General features: G+C 37.7%; 2 protein-coding genes across 3 annotated transcripts; one reads left to right on the forward strand and one right to left on the reverse strand.

Moving 5' to 3' along the window:
* The first annotated feature begins 651 nt into the window (after positions 1 to 651).
* Positions 652 to 4618, forward strand: LOC132187161 (uncharacterized). The gene is made up of 2 exons (XM_059601363.2): positions 652 to 845; positions 1931 to 4618. Exons 1-2 carry the CDS (start codon positions 798 to 800, stop codon positions 4199 to 4201), a joined length of 2319 nt encoding a protein of 772 aa, XP_059457346.2. The 5' UTR covers positions 652 to 797; the 3' UTR covers positions 4202 to 4618.
* A 767-nt stretch (positions 4619 to 5385) lies between these two features.
* Positions 5386 to 11089, reverse strand: PIF3 (phytochrome interacting factor 3). Of its 2 annotated transcripts, XM_059600886.2 has the most exons (8): positions 10171 to 11087; positions 8778 to 10023; positions 8578 to 8682; positions 8385 to 8450; positions 7454 to 7519; positions 6837 to 7352; positions 5857 to 5986; positions 5386 to 5764 (listed from the first exon to the last, which is right to left on the reverse strand). In XM_059600886.2, exons 1-8 carry the CDS (start codon positions 10263 to 10265, stop codon positions 5754 to 5756), a joined length of 2235 nt encoding a protein of 744 aa, XP_059456869.2. In that variant the 5' UTR covers positions 10266 to 11087; the 3' UTR covers positions 5386 to 5753. The 2 variants fall into 2 exon arrangements, with proteins under 2 accessions (XP_059456869.2, XP_059456871.2); XM_059600888.2 differs by lacking the exon at positions 5386 to 5764 and having other exon boundaries at positions 5903 to 5989; positions 10171 to 11089.
* Between the last annotated feature and the right edge of the window lie 3345 nt (positions 11090 to 14434).

Here is a 14434-nt window from a genome sequence, read left to right on the forward strand (position 1 = left end):
AATAACAAAGACAAAATTCAAACTAAGGGACCTTTGCTTTAATATCATGTTTTTTTTTTTTTTTTTTTTTTGACATGTCCGCATAAGAGGGAGAGGAGGCTTCGAATTAGTGACTTCCGCTTCATTAGGCATGATCACAACCGATTGAGCTACCTCTTGGAGACGCTTTAATATCATGTTAAACCATCATTTATTTCAAAAATTTAAACTAATATAAAATAATAAATTTAATCATTTAATACTTACTTTAACGGGAAAAGACTTTTTTTATAATGACATTTTCTAAGTAAGTGATCTGTTTCCTGCCAAGACTAACAGTTTTTGCATTGAAAATTGAGGAAATGAACCATATAATGAGATAAATTAACTCCCCTTCTATTGTACATTAGTGCTATGTATCTTCAATACATCACATATCACACAGCTTTTTATTTGACAAGAGGGCTCAAAAGTTTTTGACCGTTAAATTTAAAAGCCTCTGGTCCCCAGCTCCCCATTAAAGTTTGTCACTTTGCCACAGCAAAATGGTCGCTTTATATATTTTATTTCATTTGTAGAAAAATAATAATGATGGAATCCTAATCCTAATCCTAATCATTCATACCTGACCAGATCATCATGTGACATAGTCTGTCTGTGACACCCTGTTGTCTCTATTTTTGTAGCTCTTTTCTAAAAGTTTCATTGAGCTTTTTTGGGTTGTTGCCAGCCGTATTATTCCTTTCCCTCTTTCCTTATCTTCCTTTTCATTTCAATCTCAAAACAACTTTGAAGTGTCACCTTCTGTTTGAATTCCTATGGCTACTGAGACTGCTATCTCAGATCATACTTCTGCTACTGATGAGGTGAGTTCTTGTGGTTTCTGTTATCTCTTGAATTGTTGTGATCATACTTCTGATTCCACTGACGAATATGTCTACTTACTGGATGTAGAGTTCAAATGATCCATACTTCATAGGTTTCTTAAGTTTAATCTGTATGTCATCTTTTAACAAAACCCACTTGTGCTATTCATCAAAAAACAATTACTTGTGCTTTTGCTTTTATCTCTAAGACTACTAGATGTGAGTAAACTTTGGTCATGATCATGTATTTTTTCCATTGAGATCAGTTAGAATTTGTGGGTTGAGGGTATCTCCTAGAGTTGGTTTTTATTTATTTATTTATTTCTATGACTTCCTTCAAGACATTCTCTAATGGATAAGGATATATCTCCTATCATGACCCACTTGGATAAGGATGTATTCGGTAGCCGATTCACCATCCACTATGTGTAATATTTGGACAGCACCTTTTTTGAGTATCTATCCATAGTCATGCACGCCATGATTCCTGAGGAAACTTAATTTGTTTTTAAGGTGGTCAGAACATGCATCAAAGCACTAAAGCATGTTCGTCAAATGATGAATGCATCAAAGCACTACCTCTTTGTGCTTGTGTATTTTTTTTTCCCAGAAAGTTTAGGATTTCTGTCGGAAAAATGAAACATGTGCTAATGATTAAGATCTGTTTTGAAACCCAATAAAGATGCTAGTAAATTGTGATTATTTTTTCATTAAGCAGCATCAGGATTTGTTATATTAGCTTTAAGGATTCTCTCCAAATACCACAAGTTTTCTAGTTATGAGTTCAAAGAAAACAAACCAACTATTCACATAGAACTCCCTTCTCACTCTGAAGGCTTTGCAATGCTTTTCCTCAGATCTTATAGATCATCTGAACTGGATTTCCAAATTTCTTCTACTTGGGTCACACACACACATACATACATCATCCAATTTTGCCTCTCAAAGTTTTAATTAAACTTAGATGCTACAAATGATGATAAAACAGTGCTATTTACTGCTTTACTGTAGGCATACAGTACTAAGTGTTCAATTCACACCCCTGTTTCGAATTTCCTTCTGTGTGCTCATTCATTTGTTTACAGCAAGTTGAGAAGGTCAATGAAGTAAAAGCCATTGAGCATGATGGTGTGACTTCTTCCAAGGAAAGCGTAGAAGAAGAAAAACCCAAAGTCGAGGGATCGCCAAGTCCAGCAACCCCTGTATCTAAACCTGAAGAAGTGTCAGAGGTTGATAAGCAGATTGAGCCTCCTATGGCTGAGGTTGATAAGACTAATGATGCTCCTGTTTCGGATGTTCCAGTTGAAGACAATACGGAGGAAAAAGACAACATTCCTGAGTCACACACTCCCGCCGTACCACAGCCGGTGGCTGACACTATTAAGGTCCAATCCGAAGAGCAACCAGCTGTGGAGTCTGTTGTTAAAGAAGCACCAGAGCAACTAGCAGTTGCATCTCTCGAGAAAGGGGAAGAGGAGAAAGCAAATATAGTTGATCTTCCTGAACAAATACCCGAAACTCCTGAGAAACTAGAGGAACCAAAGGATGTGCTTCCTGCAAAAGAATCGGAAGTAGTAGGAATAGAAGAGATCAAAAGTTCACACGTGGAGAAACCAGAAGATGCAGCTATTGAAGCAGAAGAAAAGCCAAGAGAACAATCTGAACTTTTTGAAAAAGTTGAGAAAACAGATGAGGAGGTTGACACTAAGGAAAGAATGGAGAAAGCAAAAATAGTTGATGTTCCTGAACAGATACCTGAAATTCCTGAGAAACTAGGGGAACTACTGGAACCAATGGATGTGCTTCCTGCAAAAGAATCGGAAGTAGTAGGATTAGAAGAGATCAAAAGTTCACACGTGGAAAAACCAGAAGCTGCAGCTATTGAAGCAGAAGAAAAGCCAACAGAACAATCTGAACTTTTTGAAAAAGTTGAGAAAACATATGAGGAGGTTGACACTAAGGAAAGAATGGAGAAAACAAAAATAGTTGATGTTCCTGAACAGATACCTGAAACTCCTGAGAAACTAGAGGAACTAATGGATGTGCTTCCTGCAAAAGAATCGGAAGTAGTAGGATTAGAAGAGATCAAAAGTTCACACGTGGAAAAACCAGAAGCTGCAGCTATTGAAGCAGAAGAAAAGCCAAGAGAACAATCTGAACTTTTTGAAAAAGTTGAGAAAACATATGAGGAGGTTGACACTAAGGAAAGAATGGAGAAAACAAAAATAGCTGATGTTCCTGAACAGATACCTGAAACTCCTGAGAAACTAGAGGAACCACTGAATGTGCTTCCTGCAAAAGAATCGGAAGTACTAGGAACAGAAGAGATCAAAAGTTCATACGTGGAGTCCATAAAAGTGGAGAAACCAGAAGCTGCAGCTGTTGAAGCAAAAGAAGAGCCAAGAGAACAATCTGAACTTTTTGAACAAGTTGAGAAAACATATGAGGAGGTGGACTCTAAGGAAAAAGTGGAGGGTGATACAGATAAAGACACTGTGACTTCCGCTGAAAAGGTTGAGAATACCTCTTTTTTGAAGGATAAAGAGGAAGAAGAACCTAGTGTAATCAGAAGTTCTGAGCAAGTTCAGACTAATCAGGAAGCTGTAACTGATCTGAATGAAAATGAAGGGGACTTCTCTCTATCCAGTAATGATCCGGAGAAGGTTGATGCAGAAGAGAAAAAGGAGTTGAGTGGGGCTGATGTGATTGGAGAGCTATCAAAAGAGGCAGTAGTAGAGGCGGGAAAGGTTGCAGAAGAGAATGAGGCAAAGACTCTGGAAACTGAAGAAGGGAATGGAAAAAGAAATGTGAAACCCGAGGAATCAACTCCGCCAGTTAAAGAGAAGGATGCCGATACAGCTGAATTTATCGAAAAATCATTTGAGGGTAGGAGTACTGGCAGAGATGTTGAAGAGGAAAACAAAGGAGAGCAGAATGTAAAAGAAGAGACACCAGCTTTAGGCGGAACCAACAAAGATGAACACGTGGAGGAAAATCAGGCTCAAGTTACTACAGTTACTAGCAAACCAGTTGAAGAACCCAAGGAATCTGAGTTGCAAGAAAGAAATGAGGAAGCTGCAGAAACTGGTAAGGATAAGTTGGATAAAGAAAAAGTTGATGAGATTGAAAAATCTGATGTCCAGAATCTGGAGCCGTCCGTCGATGCTGGTGACGAGACAAAAACATCCCAGGACCTGCCAAAAGAACTTCCAGCCAAGTCCTCTCAAAAGCAATCAAATAACATTATATCAAAGGTAAAACAGTCGCTTGTGAAGGCAAAGAAAGCCATCATTGGGAAATCGCCAAGTTCAAAAACCCTCTCCGGTGAAACCAAGGGTGATATTAAAGTCAAATAATGGAACTCGACTATGGATGCAATTGTATAATTGTCTGCAGAAGTGGTATCTTTTCCTAATTGTTGTGTGCAACATATGTAGCTGTAACTGCTGGGTTCATCTCTGTTGCTGTTCTGTCATTCCTGCTTGCTTGCGTGTTTAATTTGTAAAGGGTGCATATAGAAGGTATAGTCCTTGCCATACTCAATATTATAAAAATTGTAAAGACGTGTTTCTGCTCCTGCCCAATTCTTTGCAGTTGTATGTATTTGTGGAGTTTGTAGTTGATTGTTTGCCAATAATGATCAGGAGATGAGAACTGAGTGCTTGTAAAGGTACTTTTGTTGATACCTCTTTTTTAATTGTTATAGTCGCATCATAAAGATTTCTCATTACTATTTTTAAATGTTCATTTGAAATTAACTTATTTTGGTTACTTATCCCAAGATACGATCAATAATGCCATGGTGAGGATGAAAGCTTACGACTATGTTTCCAGGTTATCATCATCAGAACAGTTTTCACTTCCATTGTTTTCCCCTGTTAGTGTGGATACTCTGAAAATATGGTTGCTCATTGAAAACATCCACATTTTGGTGACTGCAACACTCTGTTCGTCAAAACCGTCCAAAACAAGGGTGCCTGGTAGGGGAAGCTGACACCTTGGGAAAGGAGAGCCCTGGCATGGTAGTTTTCTTTTCTTTTCCACTGGGTGAACTACAGCACTTACAGATATGCAGCGAAACTATCAACAAATAATCACATCCATTTAAGAAATCCTGTTTTTCTTATTCTAATATGATCATTTTATAATGAACTCAATCGAAGTGTGGCAGGATTCATTTCCGCAATCATATCTCCTTTGCATCCAAATTGGAAATGGTTCACTACAAGAATATCCATGATTACACTAATAGAAAGCAGCTAAACTCCAACATGTTGGAAATACAGAATCAAGCAAGCGTGAGCTGTGTGTAAAAGAAACTTCTAAACTCAATAGATCAAAAAATGGGTTTGGCGTCTATAATCAAATACCAAATGCTCTCCCAACCACAACCCTAAGCCATTCTATTTAATAATACCCTATCACACACCAATTATCTAGATTTAGGAAGCAAAAGGAACTAAACTAGCCATCCTAACATCAAGCTTCTTTCTTCAACCAGTCACACTATATTGCATGAGAGAGAGACAGAGAGAGAGAGAATGTGTGTCAAGAGCTTATTGGAATATAATTATCATTTCATTAATTCAAAGAATTATTGTGAAAGGTTTGAAACACATTTTGAATACATAATTCCGAGATAGTTAACTCTTAGACATTGCATTGACTGCATAGGTCACTATTTGAATGTACAACTGCAAGAAAAAGATTTTGAATGATCCCCAAGGTACCAAAATCTGTGCTATTTGTAATTGTACTGTTCTTAAATTAGAATATAGATTGCTATTTAGCCTTCCTAGTTCTTCAATTGAAATTGCCAGGAGCATGAAGAAGCATGAAACAATAGGTTCAATCTCAAAAGGCCATCACAGATTTCTCTTCAATCACAAAGATCATCAGTACCGGTTGTCAATCGTAGCCTGCATGGAGAACCAGTCCTTACTTTTTCAAGCCACCAATAATTAATGTAATATAAAAATTGAAGTAATCCTAATTTCCAATATCCACTTACAAGCTGGTCTTCTACGCACAAGGTCATTTCCGTTTGCAGAGTTAATAGCTGCATTGCCAGTAACTTCTGAGGCTTGACGATTACTTTGCACCAAAGAGGACCGCTCAAATCCTGCATTTGTCGCTGGACGCTACTATTTAAAAAACAATAAAATATTAGGGGATTCTGGCAGACAAGTGGCAGAATTCAACTGAATCAAATAGAGAATAGGAAACGTTGTGTGACAAAGAATTGAAGTTTTGGGTAGTTAATTGAGTCTAATACATTTCTGTCTTGCATTAATTCATATTAACGATTTTTATGAACAAACAAAAAAAGGTGTTCTTTCAGGGCACCCTCTCTCTCTGTTGAAGACAACATCCCATGCATTGAGAACTGCTTGTCTACCAATCTAGCCAAGGATAGCCAAAGTTCAGCATCTTCGTTATGTTTCTTTCATTATCTTTTCGGGCTTTGGCTAGTAGTGCATATATAAAATATTAGGGTCTAAACTATGCCTATAATTGCATTAAAAAAAAAAAAACTATGCCTATAATGTCATCAGAGAAAAGGTAACTGAGTCATTATTTCTTCTCAAGCATCTTCTTTGAAAATAGATGTTACTCGGCAAGTATGAGAAGGTGATGCAGAAAATTTCCAGAGATCATGAACTAAGAAATATGACTGCTTAAAGACCAAAAAAAAAAAAAAACGAAAGGAGAGATAGCAAAAAGCCTCTTGTTTACACTCCTTCATTTTGCTTCTCCAAGAGAGAGAGAGATCTGGCCTCATCTAGGGAAAATTTTGCTAGTGAAATTTATAATCTAACAACTACCATTTAGGGTCTCCTTTCACGTATGTTGTCATAATTTTCTTTAGTGATACATTTAGATTTAACATGCTTAGTCTACCTTGTGGTAGAAATGAAATCCCATTTTCCAAATATCATAGGTTTCACTTTATTCACTAAGAATATGCGACTCCAAAATAAATCCCCAAACCTGACTAGATGTCTCACACATTGAGCTATTGGCACCATTGCTTTGAATCACTTGAGAATTGACATTCTGCATCGGATCCTTTGAGCTTGATGCTGGAACTGAATCAACATTTTCCAAAGGACCTACAACCCCACAGGCATTCAGTCCCATGGCTGACTTCATAAGAGGCCCTCCCGACAAAGGAATTAAGGGTGCACGTGGCATCGACATGAGAAGTCCTTGACCAGGAAGCCCAAACATCTGAAGGTTAGATCCTGCCATCCCATGCAAAGCAGTGTGTCCTGACATATGCGGCCCAGGGAAATGTGCTCCTTGCATGGGGGGCACCTGAATCATAGGGTAACCCGAAGATCCACCATTAATGTCAGGCATACCCATCCCATAACCCATTCCCAGTCCCACTCCCATTCCAACACCCATTGGAGAGAAATGGGCCATGTGAGGTGCACCCATGTGTTGCATTCCTGTTGGTAGCATCATTGGTGACATATACAAACCAGCTCCCATGGACATAATCTGCATAACAATGGGAAATAATGCCATGTTGTAATTGGATTATCCAAATTTTGTGAAAATAAGAAAAATAATTTGTGGGAGAAAGAGAAGAGAATATTTACTTGCACTTGAAGTTGAAGTGTCTTAAGATACTCAATGGCCTCATCGAGCATTGAAGCTTTGTCCACCTTATAATGCCAAAATGTGAAAGTCAGCAGAAACAACAATGCAGAAAATATCAAGATTTTTACTTGGTTATATTCAAGGTTACAAATTCTATAAGATCCATCACTGTCAAGGATTAATTAGATTGGTTAAGAAAATAAATTGATCAGAGACAAATTTTGAAAACTTGCATATGTATGAGCTTTTAGCTTTAGACCTTCATAAACATAGATACACTTTCACAAAGTCATTCCACTTCTATAAGATCAAACTTGAAGCCTAGGTTTAAGTCTTCTATTAGAATATCAATTAAATGATTAAATTCACTTTTTTCCTATGAACTTAATCTTTTGGGATAAGAGGTGATTTAATATAGTATCAGACTATGAAGTCCTAAGTTTGAACTTTATTTCCATAATTCATCTCTTATTTCAACTAAATATTCTACGCGTTGGGCTTCATTTATTAAGGGAGAGTTTGAACCCACACATGATAGAGAGTGTTAAAATATTAATTAAATGATTAAATTTTCACTATTTACTATTAGCTTAAGCTTTTGGGACAATTTGAGATTTAACATGGTATCAGAGTAGAAATCTTGATTTTGAACCTCGATTCCATAATTTACCCCTATTTTAATTAAATATTCCACATGTTAAGTCTCACTTATTGATAAAGAGTTTGATCTCACACTTGAAGGGGAGTATTAGAATATTAATTAAATTATTAAATTCACAATTTTCTATTCGCTTAAGTTTTTTGGATAAGTTGTGACAATATCTTTGATTGAAAAACTTATCAAAAACATCTTTGATTCAATTACAAAGTTAAAACAATACATGAAGTGCATCAAGCAAATCTAACAAAACTGTAATTGAAAATGTCAACCTTATTGCAGTTTGGTATGAGTTCTTGTAAAGCACGCATCTTCTCATTGATCCTATCTCTTCGCCTCTGTTCATAAAAGTCCAAAATGAGTACCAGCTAAGACCTTATAATTCAGAAACAAAGTAGTGCAGAACCATAGAAGAAACAAAGATGATCTTTATTGCAAACACTAGTCTTGAATGTTGTTGTTCACCCTTTCAGATAAGTTATGCACTTCTGCCGCTCGGCTTCTCTTAGAACCCACACCCCCTCGGGCAGGAACTGCTTTTTTCGTACCCATTGATTCCTCCTCAACATCCTGCACATGATAGTGTTTTCTTGGTAAATGGAGGAAACAGATAAAGGGAAGACCAACAAACATTGAGAAGATGTAATACCAATACTTGAACTTACTTCACTATGGCATTCAGATTCTTCAGTGTCACGATATTTTCTCTTCAAACTATGTGTTGGATCATCTGAAGCTCTCTCCACACTATTGCCTGAGCAAACAGAAGAAGAAGCAACTACAGGCTCTATGGGCTTCTCACCATCTGGCAGTCCTTTAGTTGCACTTTCACCAAGGACTTGATTAAAGCTTTTGTCATTCTTACAGGCATCCCCTTGACAAACAGCCTCAGATTGTTTAGTGGCAATTGGTTCCTCCACAGGCTTCTCCCCCAAGGGTTTTAAATCAACCTTCAATGGCACTGCAACTGGTTGGCAATGGGAACTTGATTCTCTCCGTAAACCACTACTTGAAGTGACAAGTGTTGATTCAGGAGGGTTTTCACTACTTGCAGCAGAACCTTTCTCCTTACTTGCCATCCTTTCCATGCTTGATAGACCTGAAGCAGCCATTAGGCCAATGTTCTCAAGATTAGCTTTCACAAGAGCAGCAGGTCGTGAGAAATGAGAGAAATTCATCAGATTGGAGTTACTGCTAGGCGGCATTGGATCTTTCTTCTGCATCTTTATGGTAGGAAATCCACCAGCAGCAGATGTAACCCGTGTTGAATCCCCACAAACAGCATGGTGCATTGCATTGCTCATATTATTGCCAGTGACATCCGAAACCCTTGATCTAAGGGATGGCAATGATGTTTGGCATTGCTGTGAAGACGATGGGTATAAGGGAAAACTACTGTTTCTAGGTCTTGTGGCCTCACCACCACCGACTGAAGAAACCTTTGACACATCCCCATGCCCATGTCTTAAACTCACACCATCATTTACAGAATCAGTATGGCAATCCCTATACACCATATTACAACTACTTCTTTTGTCAATAGATGCCAAATTATTCTGGGCAGATAGTTCAATTACAGTCACCCCAGATAATTCAGGCAAGAAATCAGAACAATACTCATGTTGCAAAGGTTCATCAATTGGATAATTCAACCAAGGCATCATGTCATCATCTTGACTCAAATCCATTTCATCTGATGGCACCGACATTGGGATTTCATCCAATATAGAGTCCATTCCCCCAAACTTTCCCATCTTTGAACTGGTGCCATTTCCTATATCTTTATCTCTTGTCTTAGGGGTGTGAGATGGTAAGCTGTTAGTAGTTGGGATCTTTCTAGGTCTACTGGACTGACCTTGCTTCAAAATCTGACCATTTTCCCACACCAGCTCAAAAAGGTCATCCTCAGGACTGCATTATAAACCACAAGAAAAAAGAATAATAATAACAAAAATACCTAAAAGACTCAATGGGATAATAAAACCCAACTTGATGGCATGAACCAAGAGAGCTAAGAGTGTAAAGATTCTAAAATAAAATGAGTGAAACTGAACTTACAGAAAAGATAGATCAGTCGAACATGTGGTGTTCTTCTCTCGAATAGAATCAAGCTTCCCTTTAGCCATTCGATACAGCTCGGACAGAGGCATCATGAGAAGGTGGGAAGCACTGATTGCTCCTCAGAAATGCCCCAGATTCAAGCACTCAGCCATTTTTGGTAGCATCCACACACTAGTTTTAACTTTCAAAGAAACCAAACATATAGAAATTCAACAAGGTCTTAAGACACAAGCCTGTCCAAAAACGCCACCGTAAGACAATCCCAGCCGAACTTATAGGGGGAGTAAAGGAAACGGTACTGGCACTGCTTTAAGCCTTTAACAGTCATAATTTACAGAATAAAATCTTTTTTTTAATACTAAAGTCTTTGTCAGGGAGGTACATACTATATAAAATTACAAAATTTGATTAAGAATAAAGTATCAGTCAAACCAATTCTTTAATGGCTCCAATGATACAAAAACCCTCCAAATTAAGTATAAAAATTCGATCTTTTCCACTTTCTAATCATTAAACAGCAACCCCAGAAAACCAGCAGATCGTTTAATCAAAAAGCTCGTACAAACACCGTTAATTTTCACTTAAAAACGGGGGAAAGCCATGTAACTTGTAGACCAGCTCAAAGACCTCAATTCTCGATTTTCAACATGAAAGAACTCCCGCATGATTCATTAGAAAGAAACAAGAAATCTTCGGAAACTCTGAGATCCTCGAGCCAGTCAAACTTTGCTGATCCATATGCATTAAAAACGTGAAATTTGATAGTAAATCAGAATCACTGTTTCCAGAAGTGTGAGCTTTTAAGAGTTTGTGGCTGAGAGAGGGAGAGAATCCAAGTGGACGTAGAAGACGGCGAAAGGCTTGCAGAGTTGCAGTGGACGAAGGCACAGAGAGGAAGAGAGAGAGAGAGAGAGAGAGAGAGAGAGTAATGAGCTTAACCACAGTTAAGCTTATCATCGTGGTTAGCTTCTTTTTCTCAAGGGTGTGGGCCCATGTTTCGGGTAAATTGTCCAATTCTAATCCAATAGCTGCTTGTGATTTGCTTAGAGGGAGCAATTTGTGCTGGAACTTAAAGATTTGGGTCTGATCGGAAAATAAATATAAAATTATATGGATCAATTTTAATTAAATTTATTTAACTAAATTAGTTAAATTTTGTTGAGTTTACGTTGAGTTTGCGAGTGGTATATATATATATAAAATTAACACAATTTATTTAATTAAATGAGTCAAATTTATCGATTCTAACATGTTAGATTTTATATTGAATCCGTTTCGATTTCAGTTTCACAGAAGTGATATAAAAAAATAAATAAAAGGAAATTGACAGCCATAAATTAGTTTGCCAAACTCATCTGATTTGATTATCAAACTCATTAGGTCCACCATTTATTTCACGCGCAGCGTGGTGGGGCTGTGCTGGTAAGATAGGCGCAGCGCAGCGTCCCTATTCTATGCATTTGAATAGAACAAATATATATATATTATCCTTTGGTATTATATGTTATCTTTATCAAATTAATTGGCTGTGGATTGGACTTTGTAGTTGTGCGTTGTATGGATTCAGCCATAAATCATAATGGAACACAACAATATAATGTCAATTGTCAAGGTCACTGTAATATATGCTGGAGGGTCTCTCTCCCTTTTTTCAACTTATATAATTATACTTAGCTTTGAAGATTGTGGGTTATGGGATTAATGAAGCCATTGACTTGCCCTTAATGGGTTTTGTTTTTTCTTTAAAAATGATCTTCCCCTTCATTTTTTGAGAGACTTTATGCAAATCTAAAGTCTATAGACAATAGATAATAGGCTCAATCCATGAGATCATCAATTCATCATGTTATAATCGGCTTGTTTATTTCTCCCTATGATTAAGGCAAACGAAATGTCGTCCTTGCCTATCATGTTAAGGACTTCAACATACTATCTCAAGGTCCTAATTGTCTTTTTCTTTTGCTGATAGATGTAATTTTGTTGAAAGCTACGACTCTTTAGGACTCATTAGAGCCACAAATCACTTACTTTAGATTGTTAGGACAGATGTAGGACTAGGGCCCACTAAAATAGCATGGGAAAAGTGATTAATTTAGTGGGAGATAATTCAATAAAAAGGGGAAGAATCAGAATGGGATTAGATTCGGAGCCAAGTAGATGATCAGCAGCGATTGGGTGTCTGTCTGTCTGTCTTTTATGAAGAGGATGGATTTGAGAGGCTACTCCTAATTTGTCCCAGATTTTAGAATCGGGATTAGGATTCAATGTGTACCCCCCAACAAGCCTAGACGATTGAATGAACATTGTCCACGTGGAGTAAGGGATTTGACACCATACATGCGGGGCCCCACCGTTCATTCTAGCGTCTTCTCTCTCATCCCATCCCATAAGCCATAAGGTGCATGCATGTACTGATAAACCATTAACAATTTAACATGAACATTGAGACTAGGGGGACGTGACATGGACCATGGTGTACTTTATCACTCGGAGGAAATTTTGAGGTCCCAACTAATATCGACCCATCGGCCATCAGTGAGCGAGCGGATTCTACAAGTGAAAAATTGAGTGCGACTTTTTTTTGTGTGAAGTTCACGTGACTCCTCTCTGTTTTTGTGCTCAAGGACCAGGGTGTTTACCCAATAACAAAAAATTACCTGAGCCCAGCAGGCCGGTGATTGCATCCTATGCCTACATCCCATCTATCTATTTCACTAGGCTAAATGTACGTTGGCATACTTACACTGTTTTATTCGTTGTCTTTCTTCTCTTCTCCAATCAGCAACAAACTAACAAACCATATATAGTACCGACATTAATTAATAAATATTCTTCTTCGGCTCGGCAGTAATATGACTTCATTTGGCTCCAAATTGTGTTAAAGCTAAGCTAGCCTGATTAACAACCTTAAAACATTATGAGTGGCACCATTATTATTAACCTAAAACAGCATGTCATGTAGATTAGAATATTCAATAGTGTCTAAGCATGCATGTTGGCAAGGACCTGAAGATCCCAAGTAAAATTATCAGAAACACAGATCAGATACCAGAATAAATAAAACACAGTGTCTGATACACAGAGAGAGAGAGAGAGAGAGAGAGATGTGGGAAGAACAGAGGATAATGTAAACTATTCATAGCGAACCTCCTTGGGACAATAGAGGTGGGACGGACCTCGTATAAAATAATGCCTTCTTGGCTGCGGAGCCTCATAAGTTGGACCCAAACATGAAATGTGCTCACTCCGTGTGCTAACAGTTTTTGCAGGCCATTGTCTCTGCTTCCCTGCAATCTGCACATGACCACTAGACCCATCTAACACGCGCGCACACATATTTTTATGAAGCTGAATCTTAAAATCGCTGCGTAAGAGCAGAAGCACAGAGCCAGGGTACTGTGAACAACCACCAGCCTGTTTTTATCTTTTTTCTTGTCTATAGGTGCCACCAATATCAAGTGTGTGTGTGTGTGTGTATATATATATATATATATATAAAATAAGACAAGCATTAGTATATTATTCTTTTTACTACAAGTTGGGAAAACGCCTAGAATACCACCATTTAAAAACATTTTTCTCTTTCCATTTTTTTTTTCTTCCCCCTACTCTTATTTTTGCGTGCATAGGGCATATATAGTTCAAAACATGAAGGTGTCGCAGGCATCTAAGAGTAGAAAGCGCATATAGAGGCAGCCATTATCTTTAAGATATTATAAAGACGTATATATCAGTTGCTCAGGTTTCTGAAGGGACCAAGTACTGTTTTTGTTATATTATCCCTGCCCATGACGTTCTGCAGTTGAGGATTAAAATAAGTCAACTCAGATGGTATAACCTGACAGGACAACTGTAAAAATATCATTTCATGGAACTTACAATGTCACCTGAACATTTTATGAGCAGCAAAGATGAATGATGAATGATGTGATGTGAATAAATTTCTCTGGACGTTTTTCTCAGGACCCCAAAAATAGTTAATGCGGTGGTTCTTGACATATTTCTCATTAACTTAAAGGTTGCGACCTAAACCAACCCAGAGATGCGATATATACTCCGATCCACTGTTTGATAATAATACACTTGCAATGCTTTCTTGGTTAGAACAGTAATTCTCTCTTCACTGGAAGGGTTTTATATTCTACCACTTACGTCTACAGGCTATCTATAGGTTGTATTCTAAAGGACATGAGTCATAAAGGTACTGCTACCTGCTTCTGTCACTCATCAGTACTACCAATGAGATTGTGTATAATACAAT

Source organism: Corylus avellana, chromosome 6 (genome assembly GCF_965113065.1).
Source record: "Corylus avellana chromosome 6, dhCorAvel1.hap1.2, whole genome shotgun sequence".
In the NCBI taxonomy this organism is placed as follows: domain Eukaryota; kingdom Viridiplantae; phylum Streptophyta; class Magnoliopsida; order Fagales; family Betulaceae; genus Corylus; species Corylus avellana.

Coding starts and splice junctions, on each gene's coding strand:
- LOC132187161 (XM_059601363.2), top strand. CDS start 798: ATGGCTACTGAGACTGCTATCTCAGATCATACTTCTGCTACTGATGAG. Junction 846..1,930: donor ATACTTCTGCTACTGATGAG/GTGAGTTCTTGT, acceptor ATTTGTTTACAG/CAAGTTGAGAAGGTCAATGA.
- PIF3 (XM_059600886.2), bottom strand. CDS start 10,265: ATGATGCCTCTGTCCGAGCTGTATCGAATGGCTAAAGGGAAGCTTGAT. Junction 7,520..8,384: donor TCATACCAAACTGCAATAAG/GTTGACATTTTC, acceptor TGGCATTATAAG/GTGGACAAAGCTTCAATGCT. Junction 7,353..7,453: donor CACTTCAACTTCAAGTGCAA/GTAAATATTCTC, acceptor ATTGTTATGCAG/ATTATGTCCATGGGAGCTGG.